This window comes from Schistocerca gregaria, chromosome 1, assembly GCF_023897955.1.
Source record: "Schistocerca gregaria isolate iqSchGreg1 chromosome 1, iqSchGreg1.2, whole genome shotgun sequence".
In the NCBI taxonomy this organism is placed as follows: domain Eukaryota; kingdom Metazoa; phylum Arthropoda; class Insecta; order Orthoptera; family Acrididae; genus Schistocerca; species Schistocerca gregaria.
Genome location: NC_064920.1, coordinates 853101426 through 853119510, shown reverse-complemented (window position 1 = coordinate 853119510; position 18085 = coordinate 853101426). Strand labels below are relative to the sequence as shown.

The 18085-nt window shown below is 43.2% G+C and overlaps 1 protein-coding gene across 1 annotated transcript in view; it reads left to right on the top strand.

Moving 5' to 3' along the window:
• Nucleotides 1-18085, top strand: part of LOC126278069 (uncharacterized) — a 381643-nt gene that overhangs the window by 78775 nt on the left and 284783 nt on the right. Inside the window, exon 5 of the mRNA XM_049977941.1 lies at nt 7812-8092. Within this exon, the coding sequence (XP_049833898.1) occupies nt 7812-8092 (281 nt within the window). The remainder of the gene's footprint in view (nt 1-7811; nt 8093-18085) is intronic.

Sequence of the window (18085 nt, the reverse complement as noted above, 5' to 3'; positions counted from 1 at the left end):
AATGGTCAACCTTTCAAAACCTCATGGAAGATTCTGTAAACAACCTACCACCTGAACCAAGATTCAATGACAATTTCGTGAAGGCTGTGCAGTGGTGTTCCAAGCAATCGATCTCTAGAGGATGCAGAAGCAATTATGTTGAAGCCCTTAACGCCAGAATTAGAGGACCAGTTGCAGCAATACCTGACACTGTTTGATGCAAACCCTCTATCCGCGGAAACTATTACTGCGGGCGAGCAGCTAACCGAGTCACTAGCTAAAACCAGGAGAGAGAAATGGCTGAGGACAATAGAGGAATTGGACATGAAAAGGAGCAGTCAGAAAGCCTGGACACTCCTTAAACGTCTCAACAATGACCCGCCTTTCTCTCCAGGACATGCCCCCGGCACAGCCGACCAAATAGCCCACCAGCTTCTCAAGAATGGGAAACCCGACACCAAAATCAGGAAGTCGGAGACCAAAATAGACAGGATTGAACACCAAGAAAATTCAACTCTGACCACCCCTCTCACAATGGCAGATCTGGACAAAGCCATAGCGAAATGCAAGCTAAGGAAGGTCCCGGGCCTGGACGGGATTTTTGTTGAACAGATTAAACACTTTGGTCCCAACAATGGCTACTGAAACTGTTTAAAAATTGCATGGAAACATGTCAGATTCCCACAATCTGGAGGAAGGCTAAAGTTATTGCCATTGTAAAACCAGGCAAAAATGCTGATGACCCCAGAAATTTTCGACCCGTATCACTTCTCTGCCATATCTTTAAAATATTTGAAAGAATACTCCAGGATCGCCTCTCCAGTGCCATAGAACCCTACCTAATCCCCCAACAAGCAGTTTTCCACCCAGGGAAAAGCACTACATCTCAGGTAATTAACCTCACGCAGCTGATTGAAGATGGCTATGAGAACCGGAAAATAACCGGTGTCGCCTTTATAGACTAGACAGCAACATATAACACCGTCAACTTAAGTGTGCTAATGAAGAAGCTGTATACCATTAACAGGGACTTTAAATTCACATCAAAAGTTAGAAGTCTGTTAGAGAACCGTAGGTTCTCTGTGGAATTCCAAGGGATGCATAGCAGGTGGCGGGCCCAGAAAAATGGTTTCCCTCAGGGCAGCGTACTGGCACCCTTACTTTTTAACATACACACCAATGATCAACCACTGCCAGCTCGTACGGAAAACTATACCTACGCCGATGACCGTGCTATGGCCGTACAGGGTAACTCCTTTGAGAATGTTGAGACAAAAGCTCACGGATGCGCTAGACATCCTCTGTCAGTACTACGCCTACAATCAACTCAAGCCGAACCCTAGCAAAACACAAGTTTGCGCCTTCCATCTCCGTAAAAAGCAGGCATTCCGTAAGCTGCGTGTCTTCTGGAAGGACACACTCCTCGAACACCGCGTTAACCCCAAATACCTAGGAGTAACCCGAGACAGGGCTCTGATGTATAAACAACACTGTATTAACACCAAAATGAAGGTGAGCGGCAGAAATAATATTCTTCGGAAAATAACGAACTCCTCATGGGGCGCAAAGCCAGAGGTAGTGAGGACCACAGCACTAGCAGTTTGCTTCCCAGCAGACGAATATGCAAGCAGTGTCTGGTACAACTCTACCCACGCTAAACAGGTCGACATTGCTCTGAACGAGACCTGCAGGCTCGTCAGTGGATGTCTGAAACCGACGCCAACAGACAAGCTCTACCATCTTGCTGGGATTGAACCTCCTGCAGTGCGAAGAGAAACGGCAGCCTATAGTGAAAGAGCGAGGGCTGAGATGGCAGAGAGCCACCTCCTCCACAAAACTCAGCCAGCCACCAAACGCTTGAAATCTAGACGCAGTTTTCTCAGAGCAACCGAAGATTTTAGCGACCAACCTGGATCTAGGGTGAAGAGATGGAAGCGGTCGGGAGAAGGGCACTGGATGGAACCAAAGGAAGAATTGGCACCAGGTTACGATGAGGACTGGGTGGTCTGGAGATCACTAAACAGGCTACGCACCAACACTGCACGGTCAAGAGATAACCTTCTGAAGTGGGGATATTCTACTACATCTAATCTCTGCGACTGTGGAGAGGTGCAGACGACCCAGCACATGTATAACTGCCCTGAATGTCCTTCACACTGCACTTTAGAGGATCTGATGTTGCCAACCCCAAATGCTGTCGACGTAGCCCGCTTATGGGCCAAATGCCTATAACATTTTGTTTCTGTGCACACATATTTGTATATATATTTATATATATTTTCATATGCCTGTAATAATTTTTTTCTGTGTGCTATTCATTTTTTTTATATTCCTGTATCCATGGTGCTTCTGACACGAATAAAAAAACTCTATGGCTCGAAAATAGTCATTAATGTCTATGGGTAAATTATGACGCCATTGGTCAAAACCGATAGGTTGTATCACCTTCTTTAGTTGGCCCCAAAACGTTATGCTCTGCCCAGAGCAGGTTGATTGTAGCCTGGTACCGGTGCGGCCACGTGACGCTGTAAGGAAAATTTATATACGTGGTAGAGACAAACAGAAAACTGTTCTATCAACGATACGAGTTTCAAATGGCTAACGTACTAACGTAAGTGCCTCTGACAAAACGGCATATTGTTATGGCCCGGCGTCTAGATATGAGCATCGAGGAAACGGGGGAAGATGGTTGGCTGTTCGCGTCCATGTTGTGAGTACTTACGGAAAGTGGTTGAAGGACGCTGAAACTACTGGTAGGAAACGAGGTATTGGACGTCCACCCCTCATCACAGAACGTGGACGTCGGATACTTGCGCACCCAGTGAAGTAGGATTGACGACGATCTGTAGCAGATCTGACGACTGAGTACAGAGGTGATGGAGCCACAAGAGTTTCGGAGCACACTGTTCAGGTACATTCTTGAACATCTGACTCCCACAAGTGTTTTGAACATCGGGCTCCACAGCAGACGGCCCATATGAGTTCCCTTGTTGGCATAACGACATCGCCAGTTAAGACCGCAGTAGTCATGCGAACATCAAGATTGGACGGCGTAAACGTGCCATCTGATTGAATGAATCACGTTTCTTGTTATATCAGGGAGACGGTGGTTTCGGCAATTACCGTCATCCAGGCGAACGGATGCTCGAAACATATACATCACCACGGACGCAGGCCAGTGGCTATGCTATAGAGGAAGTTCACCTGAGTCTGTGGGATTTGTGATTGTAATTGAAAGCACCATGACGACTGTGGACTATGCGAATATTGCTGTGGGTCAGCTGCATCACTTCATGCTTGATGTCTTTCCTGACAGCAATTCCATCTTCTAGCAAGGATAACAGCCCACACCACAAGGCCAGAATCGGATTACAGTGGTTTCAGGAGCATGCTAGTGAACTCACGTTCATGTCTCGGCCACTAAATTCATTTGATCAGATGAACTAGACGCTACTGGGCTGTAGTCCGAGACAATAATCCACTGTCCCGTAATTTACGAAAATTACTGGGCCTGTGTGTACATGCCTGGTGTGAGTGAAATGAGTAGCAGTGACATTTACACTCTCAGACAAAAAATAACATCCATCCCAACTCGTGTATCATATCTGCCACACTCTCTCCCCTATAACGTGATAATACAAAACGAGCTGCCCTTTTTTGCACCCTTTCGATGTCCTCCGTCAATCCCACCTGGTAAGGATCCCACACCGCGCAGCAATATTCTAACAGAGGACGAACGAGTGTAGTGTAAGCTGTCTCTTTAGTGGACTTGTTGCATCTTCTAAGTGTCCTGCCAATGAAACGCAACCTTTGGCTCGCCTTCCCGACAATATTATCTATGTGGTCCTTCCAACTGAAGTTGTTTGTAATTTTAACACCCAGGTACTTAGTTGAATTGACAGCCTTGAGAATTGTACTATTTATCGAGTAATCGAATTCCAACGGATTTCTGTTGGAACTCATGTGGATCATCTCACACTTTTCGTTATTTAGCGTCAACTGCCACCTGACACACCATACAGCAATCTTTTCTAAATCGCTTTGCAACTGATACTGGTCTTCGGATGACCTTACTAGACGGTAAATTACAGCATCATCTGCGAACAGTCTAAGAGAACTGCTCAGATTGTCACCCAGGTCATTTATATAGATCAGGAACAGTAGAGGTCCCAGGACGCTTCCCTGGGGAACACCTGATATCACTTCAGTTTTACTCGATGATTTGCCGTCTATTACTACGAACTGCGACCTTCCTGACAGGAAATCACGAATCCAGTTGCACAACTGAGACGATACCCCATAGCTCCGCAGCTTGATTAGAAATCGCTTGTGAGGAACGGTGTCAAAAGCTTTCCGGAAATCTATAAATACGGAATCAACTTGAGATCCCCTGTCGATAGTGGCCATTACTTCGTGCGAATAAAGAGCTAACTGCGTTGCACAAGAACGATGTTTTCTGAAGCCATGCTGATTACGTATCAATAGATCGTTCCCTTCGAGGTGATTCGTAATGTTTGAATACAGTATATGCTCCAAAACCGTACTGCAAACCGACGTTCCATTATACAACAGAATTCTAATTTCTGCAATACAATGTAATGGTTCACACAATCAGAGGCTTTGGATATGACACAGATAATTCCTATTGGTGACATTTTACTATTTAAAGACTCTATTATGTGGTCAGTGAAATTTTATATTGCTGTCTCAGTGGAACAACATTTTTGAAATCCTAATTGTGATTTGTTAAGTATTCCATTAATGTTGAGGTGGGGGACTATTGAGTACATTACTTTCTTGACAATTTTTGAAAATGCTGTGAGCAAGTATACTGGCTGATAATTACTGACATCTGTGGTACCCCCATTTTTGTAGAAAGGTTTGCAATGGCATACTTTAACCTGTCTAGGAAAATACCTTGAGTTAATGATGCACTACATAAGTAACTCAGAACATCAGCTGTAACTGCTGCACCTTGTTTTAATATCTTGTTATAGAAGTCATCTACTCATACAGAATATTTACTTTTCAAAGATCTAATGATTTTCCTTATTTCACAAGAGGTTTTTAGGTGAAAATTAATTTGACTAGAGTTTCTCAAAACCGACCCCTGTATGTACTGATTTGCTTTTTCTTTTCAACTATTCGCACAAATTTTTTCACCTATGCTTAAGAAATGGTTGTTTAATGCATTAGCTACCTATGTGCTATTGGTTAAGATGGTCTCATTCTCTCTAATAGTAATACTAGCTACCCCATTGGTTAGTTTTCCTGTCTCACTTCTAACAACATTCAATATCGATTTCATTTTATTGCCCGAGTTGTTAATTTCATCTCTAATATATATATTTTTTTGAAAACTGTTTGGCGTTAAGTTTACTAATTTTTTTTTGGCCAACAGTGATCAAAAAGAGATTTAAATTTGTCAAGAAATGTGTTGCATTTGACATTAGAATTTGGCTTGTTGTATAGATATCCACAATCAACGTTCTCTGAAGTACTCTATAGATATTGGGTTGAGTAACCTTACACTATTGCCTTAATGGTTTCTGAACTGTACATCCTGCTAGGTTTTGTAAGTTAATCAATTGTTCATCATGGTTTGATAATCCATTTATCACAGGGAACACATGTGTTAGATGTACATCTGCTGTTGTACAAATACATTATATGTTAGAGTGCTACTATCATTAGCTATATGTGAAGGGAAATTGATCACTGAGATGTAAGTTATATGCCACTAATAACACTTCTGGTTCACTTTTCCTATCAGAATTACTCAGAAAGTTTACTTTGAAATCACCACAGATTAATAACTTCTTCTTTTTGTCTGACAGACAGCATAATAGGGAGTCAACCTTTTTTGTGAATAGCTCCAAATCTCTTAATTGGGACCTGTACACTGTTGCAGATATTATCACTACATTATATAGCTGCATATCACATGCACAAACTTCAAAGAACTGATTGACACAGAATTTGCTGACTTCTACAGTTTTGTATTTATACTCTTGTTTTATGTAAACGGCAACCCCTCCTTTATCCATGCTAAATCTATAAGTTTAAGATTCTACATTATGCCCATTTATACTGACACTTTCCAATCCCACAGTTACGTGGTATTCAGACAGAGAAGTATATCAGTCTCATTCTTATTTTTGAGATCATCTAAACACTCGAACACCTCATCTACTGTATTTTTTATTCCCCTGATATTTTGATTAAGTAAATTGATACCATCCTTAGCTTTATCTCTCTTTACTGTACACAAGTTTTAGAGCTACCTGTCCATATTTGTGACCACATGGTTGATTACTTACCCAGTCATGGTAGTAACCCTTGCTGCAGTATTGACCAGCAGAGACATCCGAAACTCTGAGGGATAATAATTAGTATTTTTCTGCTACCACTCACATTTATTTATTTTATACTTAACATTCTACAATGTGTTTCAAGCATGTTTTACTCCTCATCAATCGTTTGTGCATGCAAACACCAGTTACGGTTTTAAACTTAGCCAGCATGGCGTCAGCTAACTCTGATGGATATTTTTGATGGTGACACTTGTTTAATTTATGACATTTATGTCTCCACACAATTAATGTTGACTTTTGTACTTCCAGCTTTACGCACAACTTTTATTAATTTTTTGGAAAACGCTTTGACACTACCACTTAGGTAATGTTACAATCACAGAATGATTTATTTCTTGGTGATGTCAAGTGCAATAAATGAAATAAATGATATTTTAAAGTGTTAGTCTATAAAATTCTTGATTGATGCTCTCACACACGATTACTTAATATGTGAAATGTTCTCTGTTACCTTGTCTAATGCTTTCTTTTTATTTATGAATGTAACAAGTATTCAAATCCATTTAATGTGTCAGAATATTTCTTCTGAATGCTTAATACAGAAATTTTTAACTAATGGGAATACTTTGTAGGCAAGAGAACCGGCAGTTCAGATTTATCCTTAAAAAAAAGACCTACTTTTCCTGTCTATGACAGTAGGCATTTAAACACCCACGGCCCAAGAGCGATTTCTAAACGTTCATGAATCAGATGTACCGTTCTGTCCTTCCCAGTCCTTTTTATGTGTAGGTAATTCCTGGGGAAATTTCATATATAGGTGATCCTGAGTGCTACCACAGTGATATGCACAGTCGGCAGCCACCAGTGCCATCTCTAACCTTACATTAATCCTTATCAGAGCCCCGTTAAGATGCGGCTGACCATGATGCCAAAACAGCTCGACAAGTGTACATTGCTGCCACAAGTCAGGGAAGTCATCTTGTCTAGGTCACTACCCATGTCATATACCCCATTTCTGTACAAACGATTCTTGCCTCACTTACTATCTACATGGCCCTCTTTTGAAAAATCTTTGCAGAAAGATGCTAAGTCTTCTATCACTTGACTCAGCCCTGCATTTGGTTTGAAAATGCTGGTGGCCTGTTACGCTACCCCTAAGCGTTCCTATAATTGAGGGCTATGGCTACTACCTAACAGCCTACCTTTCTTCATCCTAACACTTTGCACATTTCTAGGCTTCCTCATCTTATTTGATGTGTGCTGCTCATTTACTGCTCTGAGTCCTATCTGAGTTGCTTTAATCGCCTGGTTCCTATGTAAACCTGTTGTTGTGTTAAAATACGCTCTCTCCATGGCTAGAAAACTAGTTATTAATATATCACATTCTGAGCTATGTTAGGAAAATCAGGAAACAATAATCTCTTTGGTTCATGTGTGTATGAGTGTTTTTTATATCAAAGTTATTATGCCGTAATTAAGTGGGATAACTCTCATTAAATCATATATATTTCTTTACAGAGCCACGAGGAATCGGGCTATTATTCCACTATTCCAGAAAAACGAAGCCATGAAGGAAAAGAGTGTGAAGAGCTACGAGGAATAATAGACAGTCTCCAGAGAAGGATAGAAATTCTTGAATCAGAGAGGCAAGATTATCGTGGCGGTGACACATATGAGCATGGAGAATTAGCTAATCTAAAAGAACAACTTCAGAATCTTTCAGTAGAACGTGATAATCTTGTCTCTCAATTAAACAATTCCAGAATAGAAGCAGAAACGTTGCAGCAAGAAAAGGCAAGGTGAGATATAAAGCATAATTCATCTGGCATTCTAAACACTCATTGTGAACAAAGATTGTGTTAGCCTTAGATGTCACTAAATACATTTTAAGTTCATGATGAAGATCTGATTTTTACATTGCTGTTAGTATGACACTGTATGTATGTTCAGGGGTCATAAGGCCAACGGAAAAATTTAAAGCAATCAATTTTATTAACAGTTCCATTCGAATTTTAACTGTTATTTTGATAACTATTTGTCTTCAGATAGAACCACAAAAATGCCTCTATTGAATGGTCTTTTACATGGAAACATTAGGAAACCTCACCTTTTAATTACTGACAAATGTGTCTGGAAGGTAACGATGTTCAGGGACTGCCATTCCACTTTAAGGTTATATTTGGCAAACTATGTTGAATAACTTATAGGTGGATGAACTTATGTACTATTTTTGTGCTAAACAATTAGGCGATGGTAGAAAAGCGTATTGTAATGGTCCATTAAATTGTGGGCGTCAAGCCTCGTAAATTGTATTTCTTTTCCTTTTCGTGCCTCGAGATGACTGGGTACTGTTGTGTCGTCTTCATCATCATTCAAACCCATTGTGGTCAGAGGAAGGCAATGGCAAACCACCTCAGCTAGGACCTTGCCTAGTACGGCTCTGCGGGTCTCCCGCATCGTCCCCTACACTCTTTGGAGTATGGGACCTCATCATCATCATGTTAAATATTTAGCCCATATAGATACCTTACGGGATTTTGAAAGTGAGTCGACAGCTAAAGCACTCATTCTATTCTTTGAAAACCGTGGATCGCGACATTTCACATGCAGCTACAAATACTCAAACGCCTCAAACGTCGATGGGAGGCAAAGAAGTATGCATGAAGTGAGTCTGTGGCTGCATGGTCGATCCATGGTGGCATATCGATGTATCTATATGAGCTGCATTGTGGGAACGCTTTGCAAATTCCATTAAAGAACATGAAGACGCATTTCGTATTGTAGTTTACTACCATAGCTGATACTTAGACAAGCCATTTCAGTGCATCAGATTGCAATAAGACAAACTATTTGAAGTGCAGTAATTCACTTGAGATTAACAATTGCATAGAATGAAATTAGAGAATTAGGTCCGCCAAATGTAGAAATGTAATTAATAGATGTCGTAATTTCCTTTTTGTTTTGACATGAGTTATCTATTTTGGAACATAGGTATATTGATGGTTAATTATGTCTTTACGCTAAAGTATTTAAGACATATCAACCAGTATTTGCCATTATACAATAGTATTTAAAAGCAGAACATGGTCTTTCCATTAATTATAATCTCAGGATCACTTTTCTAATTATCATTTATTAATGACATTGAGACGTACAGAATATTGATTGGTGAGATATTACTAGGGTACCCCAGTTCATATCATTACCGAAGTATTATCAATTCTTTTACAGTATTTGCTGACATGTGGCATTCGTACTGTTAATGAGAGATGGCAGTATTTATCAGAGAGAGAGAGAGAGAGAGAGAGAGAGAGAGAGAGAGAGAGGACCATTGTCTAACAGCACTAACTAGGACTGGTTATCACGGCTTACCTAATGGCGCAACTCTATAGCTGCTGTCCTGTGGAAGTCGACTTCTTGTGTTGCACTTCAGGTTTAGTTTTCACCTTCATAGATATCCTATGAAAATGTGTTGTGGGCTACCATTATTTTTCAGCTCATCAATGGTCATGGATTTTCGCTGTACATCTTGTCTTTAGTATATCCCCACAAAAAGGAGTTGCATGTATTCAGATCCAGAGAATATGGCACCAAATCGCGCCCATGCCAATGGCCTCTGGGTAACCCAGAGACAGAATGCGGTCCCCTAAGTGCTCCTCCACGACATCAAATACTCTCCTGCTTCGATGAGGTCGAGTTCCGTCTTGCATGAACCACATATTTTCGAAATTAGTGTCACTTTGGATAACGGAGATGAAATCATTCACCAAAACCTTCATGTACTGTTTGGTAGCCACCGAGCCGTCAAGAAATATCACACCGATTATTCTGTGGCTGGACGTTGCACACCACACAGTCACATGTTGAGAGTGAAGAGATTTCTCGATCACGTAATGTGAATTCTTAGTCCCCCAAATGCATCAATTTCGCTTATAGACGAACCCATCCAAATGAAAGTGGCTTTCGTTGCTAAACCAAACCATAAGCGAGCATACTAATTCCCATCATGCCCCATGGCCAACCGTGCAGTTTGAACGTCCTAACGCAAACTGTTAAGAAGTTACAACGATTTTATTTCATACAGTTCAATAATAGTCGCCCTGTAACAATAATATACAACACATTAACTTTTCAAACCAATGACTGCCAGACAGCTGGTGTTTTGTCCATGGTGAGGTGTGCTGCTGTGAAGTCTTCGTCACATGTAGTCAAATATCAAGTATTACTAGTCACAAGAGTTGCAGTCATGCATTTAATGTATGGTGTGGCAGCACACAGTGCCCATCAAGCAGCATGACTGTACAAGAATGCTTTCCCCAACAGGCATAATCCTAATTGGTAGAAATTTATCCCTGTAGATACCTAGTTACTAGACATGAAGTGATTCACGCCGCAGAGAGCTGGCCAGGATACCAGAGGATACTTTGAGGAGATGGCGTTCGATCGTGTAGCTAACTGTCCATCAATCTGCACCTGTCAACTTTCCCATGAAATGCACACTTCGAAGGACACAGTGTGGCGTGTACTTACGGCACATGAATTACACCCCAGTAGAAAAGAATTTATGCAAGCACTGGGATCAATGTATTCTGAGCCCCACATTCACTTCTGTCAACGGATTATCCACCATAGTGCTGTAGCGCTGAACTTCGTACAGTTGGCATTGTTTACAGATGTGGCCTCAGTCACGCAGGATGGTATTTTCAACAGCCATGACAGCCTTGTTTGAAGTGAGGGCAAACCCCATCGCACCCACATTAGTGGCCACCATCAACGATTCTCTTTCAATGAATGGGCGCGTATTGTCCAAGACCACCTAATACAGCCTTATTTGCTACCTCCCGGTTTGACTGGTCCACATTACCTGGTGTTCCTGTGAGATGTACCGCCACAGTTGTTGAGACTGTATCCCTTTTGCACTAAAGGATGTGATTTCAACATGACGGTGCTCCAGCCAACTTTGATGTTAATGTCTGTGAGCACCTGAGCAACACACACCCTCATTGTTGGGTCGGAAGGGGAGCTCCTGTCCCATTTCACACCTCTGGGCTTTTTTTTTCTCTGGGGTTACTTCAAGATGTTGATGTATAAACCTCTATAGAAATGGATGACGACCTGCTTGTTAGGGTCCAAGCTGCCTGTCTCCTGACGCAACAAACACAAGGGATCTCTGAGAGAGTGCAGCATAGCTTCATGAGACATTGCCATGCATGCACTAAGATTGGCGGTCGTCACTTTCATCGATTACTATGAACTTCGTTGCTGTTGTGCAGTATACACTTTGTGTGTCCATAACATAATAAATATTAATTTCTGACCAGTGGTTACCTATCTCAGTATAATCGGTTGTGGACCCTCTATCACCTGTTTCACTGTAATACAAAAGATTTGAGATAACCTGTATAAATGCGAGGCAAGAAGCTATTTAAATTACAGAATGAAAAGCAGCAACATTGTTTCATATGCAGTCGACAATAAGAGAGAAGTGTATTGAGCTAATTGAAGGTAGGTGAAAACCTGAAACCTGTCTTGGGATGAATAAAGCTATACAAAATATATCTGGCTATTGCATTTTTCAGGTCGTTTAATCCACAGCCATAGAGCTTTATCAACATTGTCGTGAATAAATGAAAGGGTTGACTGCTCATCTTGCTGTAGCTCATCATATTGGTATATAGTCTGGACGTGACTGTTATCCTTGAAGGATATTTGCTCCATGTCTGTTTAATCAGTGAAATGTCTTCGTTTCTTTCGTTGGAAAATGGCTTTGTGTCTAAAAGTTTTGCTAAACCTTCCTTTACAGACTGTGCAGCCACTGTGCTGAAGCATGGCCACTTTGGCTCTGAGCTTATTTCATATCTACTTATCGACATGAGCAGCTATGCTGAGATAGTAATTGGTGGCCTACTACACTAGGCACACAGAAATTAAATATGAGACTTGTTTGATACCCTCCTTTGGCTTGTCTAATTCGCTCATAGAGGGCTGCTTTCATCATTTTTAAAATATAAAGGTCTAGCTGATCCATACCCTATGCCTCGTCAAGTGTTGTATCTAACATGAGACTATCTAACATGAGACTTATGAGTAGACTAATTTGTTGTGCATCCCAGCCCTTGCCATTTAGACATATTAATACATTGGGTATCTCATATCTGAGGTGGTGCTGAAAAGTAATGCCTCTGATATTTTTGTTGAGGTTCTACATATCATGCATATTACTAAATCAACACTCTCGCTTTGTTATTGCAAGTTTTAACCATTTGCCAATGGAGGGATCCGAATTGTAGCGTTTAATGTGGGTGTTGTAACGTAATATAGGAGCCCGCTAGATGTGGCCTCATACGTATGTGTATTATGGACAAGTGGAGATGTGGTGATGGAGTCCTGTGGAACACTGAGGCACTAATGAGATATTGTTGAATTAACCGTCATTTGTTAACTAGAGTTTGACATTCACTTAGTTCACTTCCTGGTTCTACCTACCAGTAGCTGTGCTGAGCCCATGTTACATTAAGACATAGAGTAACACGCCCATGCCCCGGCAAGGAATTTGCAGGCACAGGCTCTGTTGTAGTCGATGGTCAGTGCTGTGGCCACGTAGTGGGAGGGTCCAGTGGCCAGCGAGCCACTACAGCCTGGCATGGCTTTGGACGTAGATGGAGCCTCAGCACTCTTGTTGAGTAAAGCTGCTCTTAGACTTGGGCCTAGAAATCTCATGCCCCTGCTGTCAGTTGTCAAGATAAAATGTAGGGTAAAGATCCAACAGCGATATGGACTACCTGAGAGGTGGTCCCAGCATACAACTGGTAAAATGGTATTTGTACTGCCTAGGAGTGGTGGCACAGGTGTCTTGCTCCAAAGGTGAGTAGCTCGCAGATGAGCAGATCAGTTCTTCATTCACAAAAGATTGTCCCGGCCTTCATTTTCTGTGAGTCACTGTTATGACGTGCAGGAGTGCACCTCACGAAGGTGAAGCTCCCTCCACAGCCAGACGACTGCGGATTTGTAGCAGCCCACTCTAAGGTGGCGGTGGCTGTATTCACCAGGGCGTCCTGCACATAGTAGAGCTGACCTTGCATCATTATCCGTGATGCAGATGGAATGGCCTAACTCTGAGAGTGCGTGGAAGAAGGTGAACTTTTTCTAGTAGTCGATGATGTGATTCCTCCCGTATATATAATCGAGTGTGCTCCCATTTTCTGAGCATACCCATGCTCTTTGCTGGCTTAATGCTCGACTTCAGGACTTCATCGCATTCCTTTATGCAAAGTTTGGATGTTGAAAGTTATTTTTGTCTCACCCCTAGGTAGAGTAATTACATATAGCCTCGTTTCAAAAGATCGTTGTCCCTGTTCTGCACTGTTTTCTGAGTACCGAATGAGGAACTACTGGTGTCCTGTCTCACATACTATGAGGAAATAAGCTCCCTGTCCGTTTGTGGTTTGGTTTTTCTGAGTGTTGATATAGCTACGCCACTGTTGCGTACTTGTTGTACAAGCTCCACTTAGTCATTCCGGCCAGTTCTAAGAAAACTTTGTTTGCTACACATAATTGCTGTTCTGCTGCCACAACAGCAACTATTCCAGTGCACGAAAACAGCATCTTGCTATCAAGTCTCCAACAACAGATAATGTGCCTCCAATTGAAATTCGTAGAAGAATGAAAGCTATGAATGATGATGACTATATCAACATCAGTAATGTATGACAGTGAGTTATTCATGCTCGTAATGAAGAAACGATGGTGATAACCTTAACTTGTGTGACAGATCTTGGAGAGGACGATCATGTATGGCAACTGAAGGAACTCATTGGAATCGAGTTGTTGCACTCTTTACAGAAAATCGCTGTGTAACATACGAGTAGATAAAGCTTTCTGGTAAGTGTGGAAAATCATTAGAGCATGTACAAGCCATCATGGCACAACTACAGTACAGAAAACTGTATAGATCCCGAGTTCCTCGAATGATCGCTTCTGAAATGAAACAGAGTAGATTGGACATCTGTGAACAATTTCTTTTGCATGTTGAGCATGAAGATGATAGGTTCCTTGATAACACTGTGACAGGTGATGAAGGATGGGTTCACCATTTTGACCCCAAAAACACGAGAGCATCAAGTGTGTAGTTCCGTCACAATGGATCACTGATGACCAAAAAGCTCAAGACGATGCCATCAGCAGCCAAATTCATGTTCAGTGCTCCAGGATTTTCAAGGTGTGGTGTTTTTGGAACTCACGTCTAAAGGCACCACTAAAACTCTGCAAGATACTTAAAGACCTTCAGAAAACTGAAAGCACGATTTACCCTCCTTCAGCACGATAATGCCAGACCACTCTTGAAAGCTGCGACATTGAAACAATCCTTGACTTCGCTGCTATCAATCATCCTCCATACAACCCCGACTTGGACCCATTCGATTTTCATCTGTTTCCAAAACTTACAGAACTCATTCGAGGGCTTCAGTTTAATATGCTGAAGCGGTGCATGTTGAGGTGAGGTTGTGGCTCCATTAACAAAATCCAACTTCCTATCTTGCCAGAGTGTCTATGTGTAGACATCAATAATAAGGATGTCGAATGTTATTAACGTTTTTTATTTAAAAATCTTTTCACTTAATAAATTCGGAGGTATTAGTTTTCAGCACGCCCTCATATGTGCACTACATATCCACAGGTGTGGCAGTCATGATATCTTCACACAAAAGATGACAACCCCGAGCCTTTCTGAGGTACTAAAATTCAGAATGATGCCCTCCCTAATCTATTTTTTTTATAAATTATGCTACTGGCCATTAAAATTGCTACACCAAGAAGGAATGCAGATGATAAACGGGTATTCATTGAACAAATATACACTCCTGGAAATTGAAATAAGAACACTGTGAATTCATTGTCCCAGGAAGGGGAAACTTTATTGACACATTCCTGGGGTCAGCTACATCACATGATCACACTGACAGAACCACAGGCACATACACACAGGCAACAGAGCCTGAACAATGTCGGCACTAGTACAGTGTATATCCACCTTTCGCAGCAATGCAGGCTGCTATTCTCCCATGGAGACGATCGTAGAGATGCTGGATGTAGTCCTGTGGAACGGCTTGCCATGCCATTTCCACCTGGCGCCTCAGTTGGACCAGCGTTCGTGCTGGACGTGCAGACTGCGTGAAACGACGCTTCATCCAGTCCCAAACATGCTCAATGGGGGACAGATCCGGAGATCTTGCTGGCCAGGGTAGTTGACTTACACCTTCTAGAGCACGTTGGGTGGCACGGGATACATGCGGACGTGCATTGTCCTGTTGGAACAGCAAGTTCCCTTGTCGGTCTAGGAATGGTAGAACGATGGGTTCGATGACGGTTTGGATGTACCGTGCACTATTCAGTGTCCCCTCGACGATCACCAGAGATGTACGGCCAGTGTAGGAGATCGCTCCCCACACCATGATGCCGGGTGTTGGCCCTGTGTGCCTCGGTCGTATGCAGTCCTGATTGTGGCGCTCACCTGCACGGCGCCAAACACGCATACGACCATCATTGGCACCAAGACAGAAGCGACTCTCATCGCTGAAGACGACACGTCTCCACTCGTCCCTCCATTCACGCCTGTCGCGACACCACTGTAGGCGGGCTGCACGATATTGGGGCGTGAGCGGAAGACGGCCTAACGGTGTGCGGGACCGTAGCCCAGCTTCATGGAGACGGTTGCGAATGGTCCTCGCCGATACCCCAGGAGCAACAGTGTCCCTAATTTGCTGGGAAGTGGCAGTGCGGTCCCCTACGGTACTGCGTAGGATCCTAAGGTCTTGGCGTGCATCCGTTCGTCGCTGCGGTCCGGTCCCAGGTCGACGGGCACGTGCAATTTCCTCCGACCACTGGCGACAACATCGATGTACTGTGGAGACCTCACGCCCCACGTGTTGAGCAATTCGGCGGTACGTCCACTCGGCCTCCCGCATGCCCACTATACGCCCTCGCTCAAAGTCTGTCAACTGCACATACGGTTCACGTCCACGCTGTCGCGGCATGCTACCAGGGTTAAAGACTGCGATGGAGCTCCGTATGCCACGGCAAACTGGCTGACATTGACGGCGGCGGTGCACAAATGCTGCGCAGCTAGCGCCATTCGACGGCCAACACCGCGGTTCCTGGTGTGTCCGCTGTGCCGTGCGTGTGATCATTGCTTGTACAGCCCTCTCGCAGTGTCCGGAGCAAGTATGGTGGGTCTGACACACCGGTGTCAATGTGTTCTTTTTTCCATTTCCAGGAGTGTATTATACTTGAACTGACATGTGATTACATTTCACGCAATTTGGGTGCACAGATCCTGAGAAATCTGTACCCAGAACAACCACCTCTGGCCGTAATAACGGCCTTGATACGCCTGGGCATTGAGTCAAACAGAGCTTGGACGGCGTGTACAGGTACGGCTGCCCATGCAGCTTCAACACGGTACCACAGTTCATCAAGAGTAGTGACTGGCATATTGTGACGAGCCAGTTGCTCGGCCTACAATGAACAGACGTTTTCAATTGGTGAGAGATCTGGAGAATGTTCTGACCAGGGCAAAAGTCGAAGATTTTATATATCCAGAAAGGCCCGTAGAGGACCTGCAACATGCGCTCGTGCATTATCCTGCTGAAATGTAGGGTTTCGCAGGGATCGAATGACGGGTAGATCCAGGGGTCGTAACACATCTGAAATGTAACGTCCACTGTTCAAAGTGCCGTCAATGCGAACAAAAGATGACCGAGACGTATAACCAATGGCACCCCATACCATCACGCCGGGTGATACGCCAGTATGACGATGACGAATACACGCTTCCAATGTGCGTTCACCGCGATTTCGCCAAAAACGGATGCGACCATCATGATGCTGTAAACAGAACCTGGATTCATCCGAAAAAATGACGTTTTGCCACTCGTGCACCCAGGCTCGTCGTTGAGTATACCATCGCAGGCGCTCCTGTCTGTAATGCAGCGTCAATGGTAGCCATGGTCTCAGAGTTGATAGTCCATGCTGCTGCAAACGTCGTCGAACTGTTCGTGCAGATGGTTGTTGTCTTGCAAACGTCCCCATCTGTTGACTCAGGGATCGAGACGTGGCTGCACGATCCGTTACAGCCACGCAGATAAGATGCCTGTTATCTCGACTGCTAGTGATACGAGGCCTTTGGGATCCAGCACGGCGTTCCATATTACCCTCCTGAACCCACCGATTCCATATTCTTCTAACAGTCATTGGATCTCGACCAACGCGAGCAGCAATGTCGCGATACGATAAACCGCAATCGCGATAGGCTACAATCCGACCTTTATCAAAATCTGAAACGTGATGGTACGCATTTTTCATCCTTACTCGAAGCATCACAACAACGTTTCACCAGGCAACGCCGGTCAGCTGCTGTTTTTGTATGAGAAATCAGTTGGAAAGTTTCCTCATGTCAGCGCGTTCTAGGTGTCGTCACCGGCGCCAACCTTGTATGAATGCTCTTAAAAGATAATCTTTTGCATATCACAGCAGCTTCTTTCTGTCAGTTAAATTTCGCGTCTGTAGCACGTCGTCTTCGTGGTGTAGCAATTTTAATGGCCAGTAGTGTAGAAGAACATTGTGGGTGCTTAAAATTTACGTAAACCGCATCTTTTGTAGAAAATTTAAATCAGTCACCTGTGCCTGGTCATGATGGACAAAGAGTGTGGGAAATCATGCGGAACGTTAAAGGAGATGGAGAAATATTTCAGACTAGGCCAGGAGGTAATCACAGAAGGGAAGAAACTTTGCAC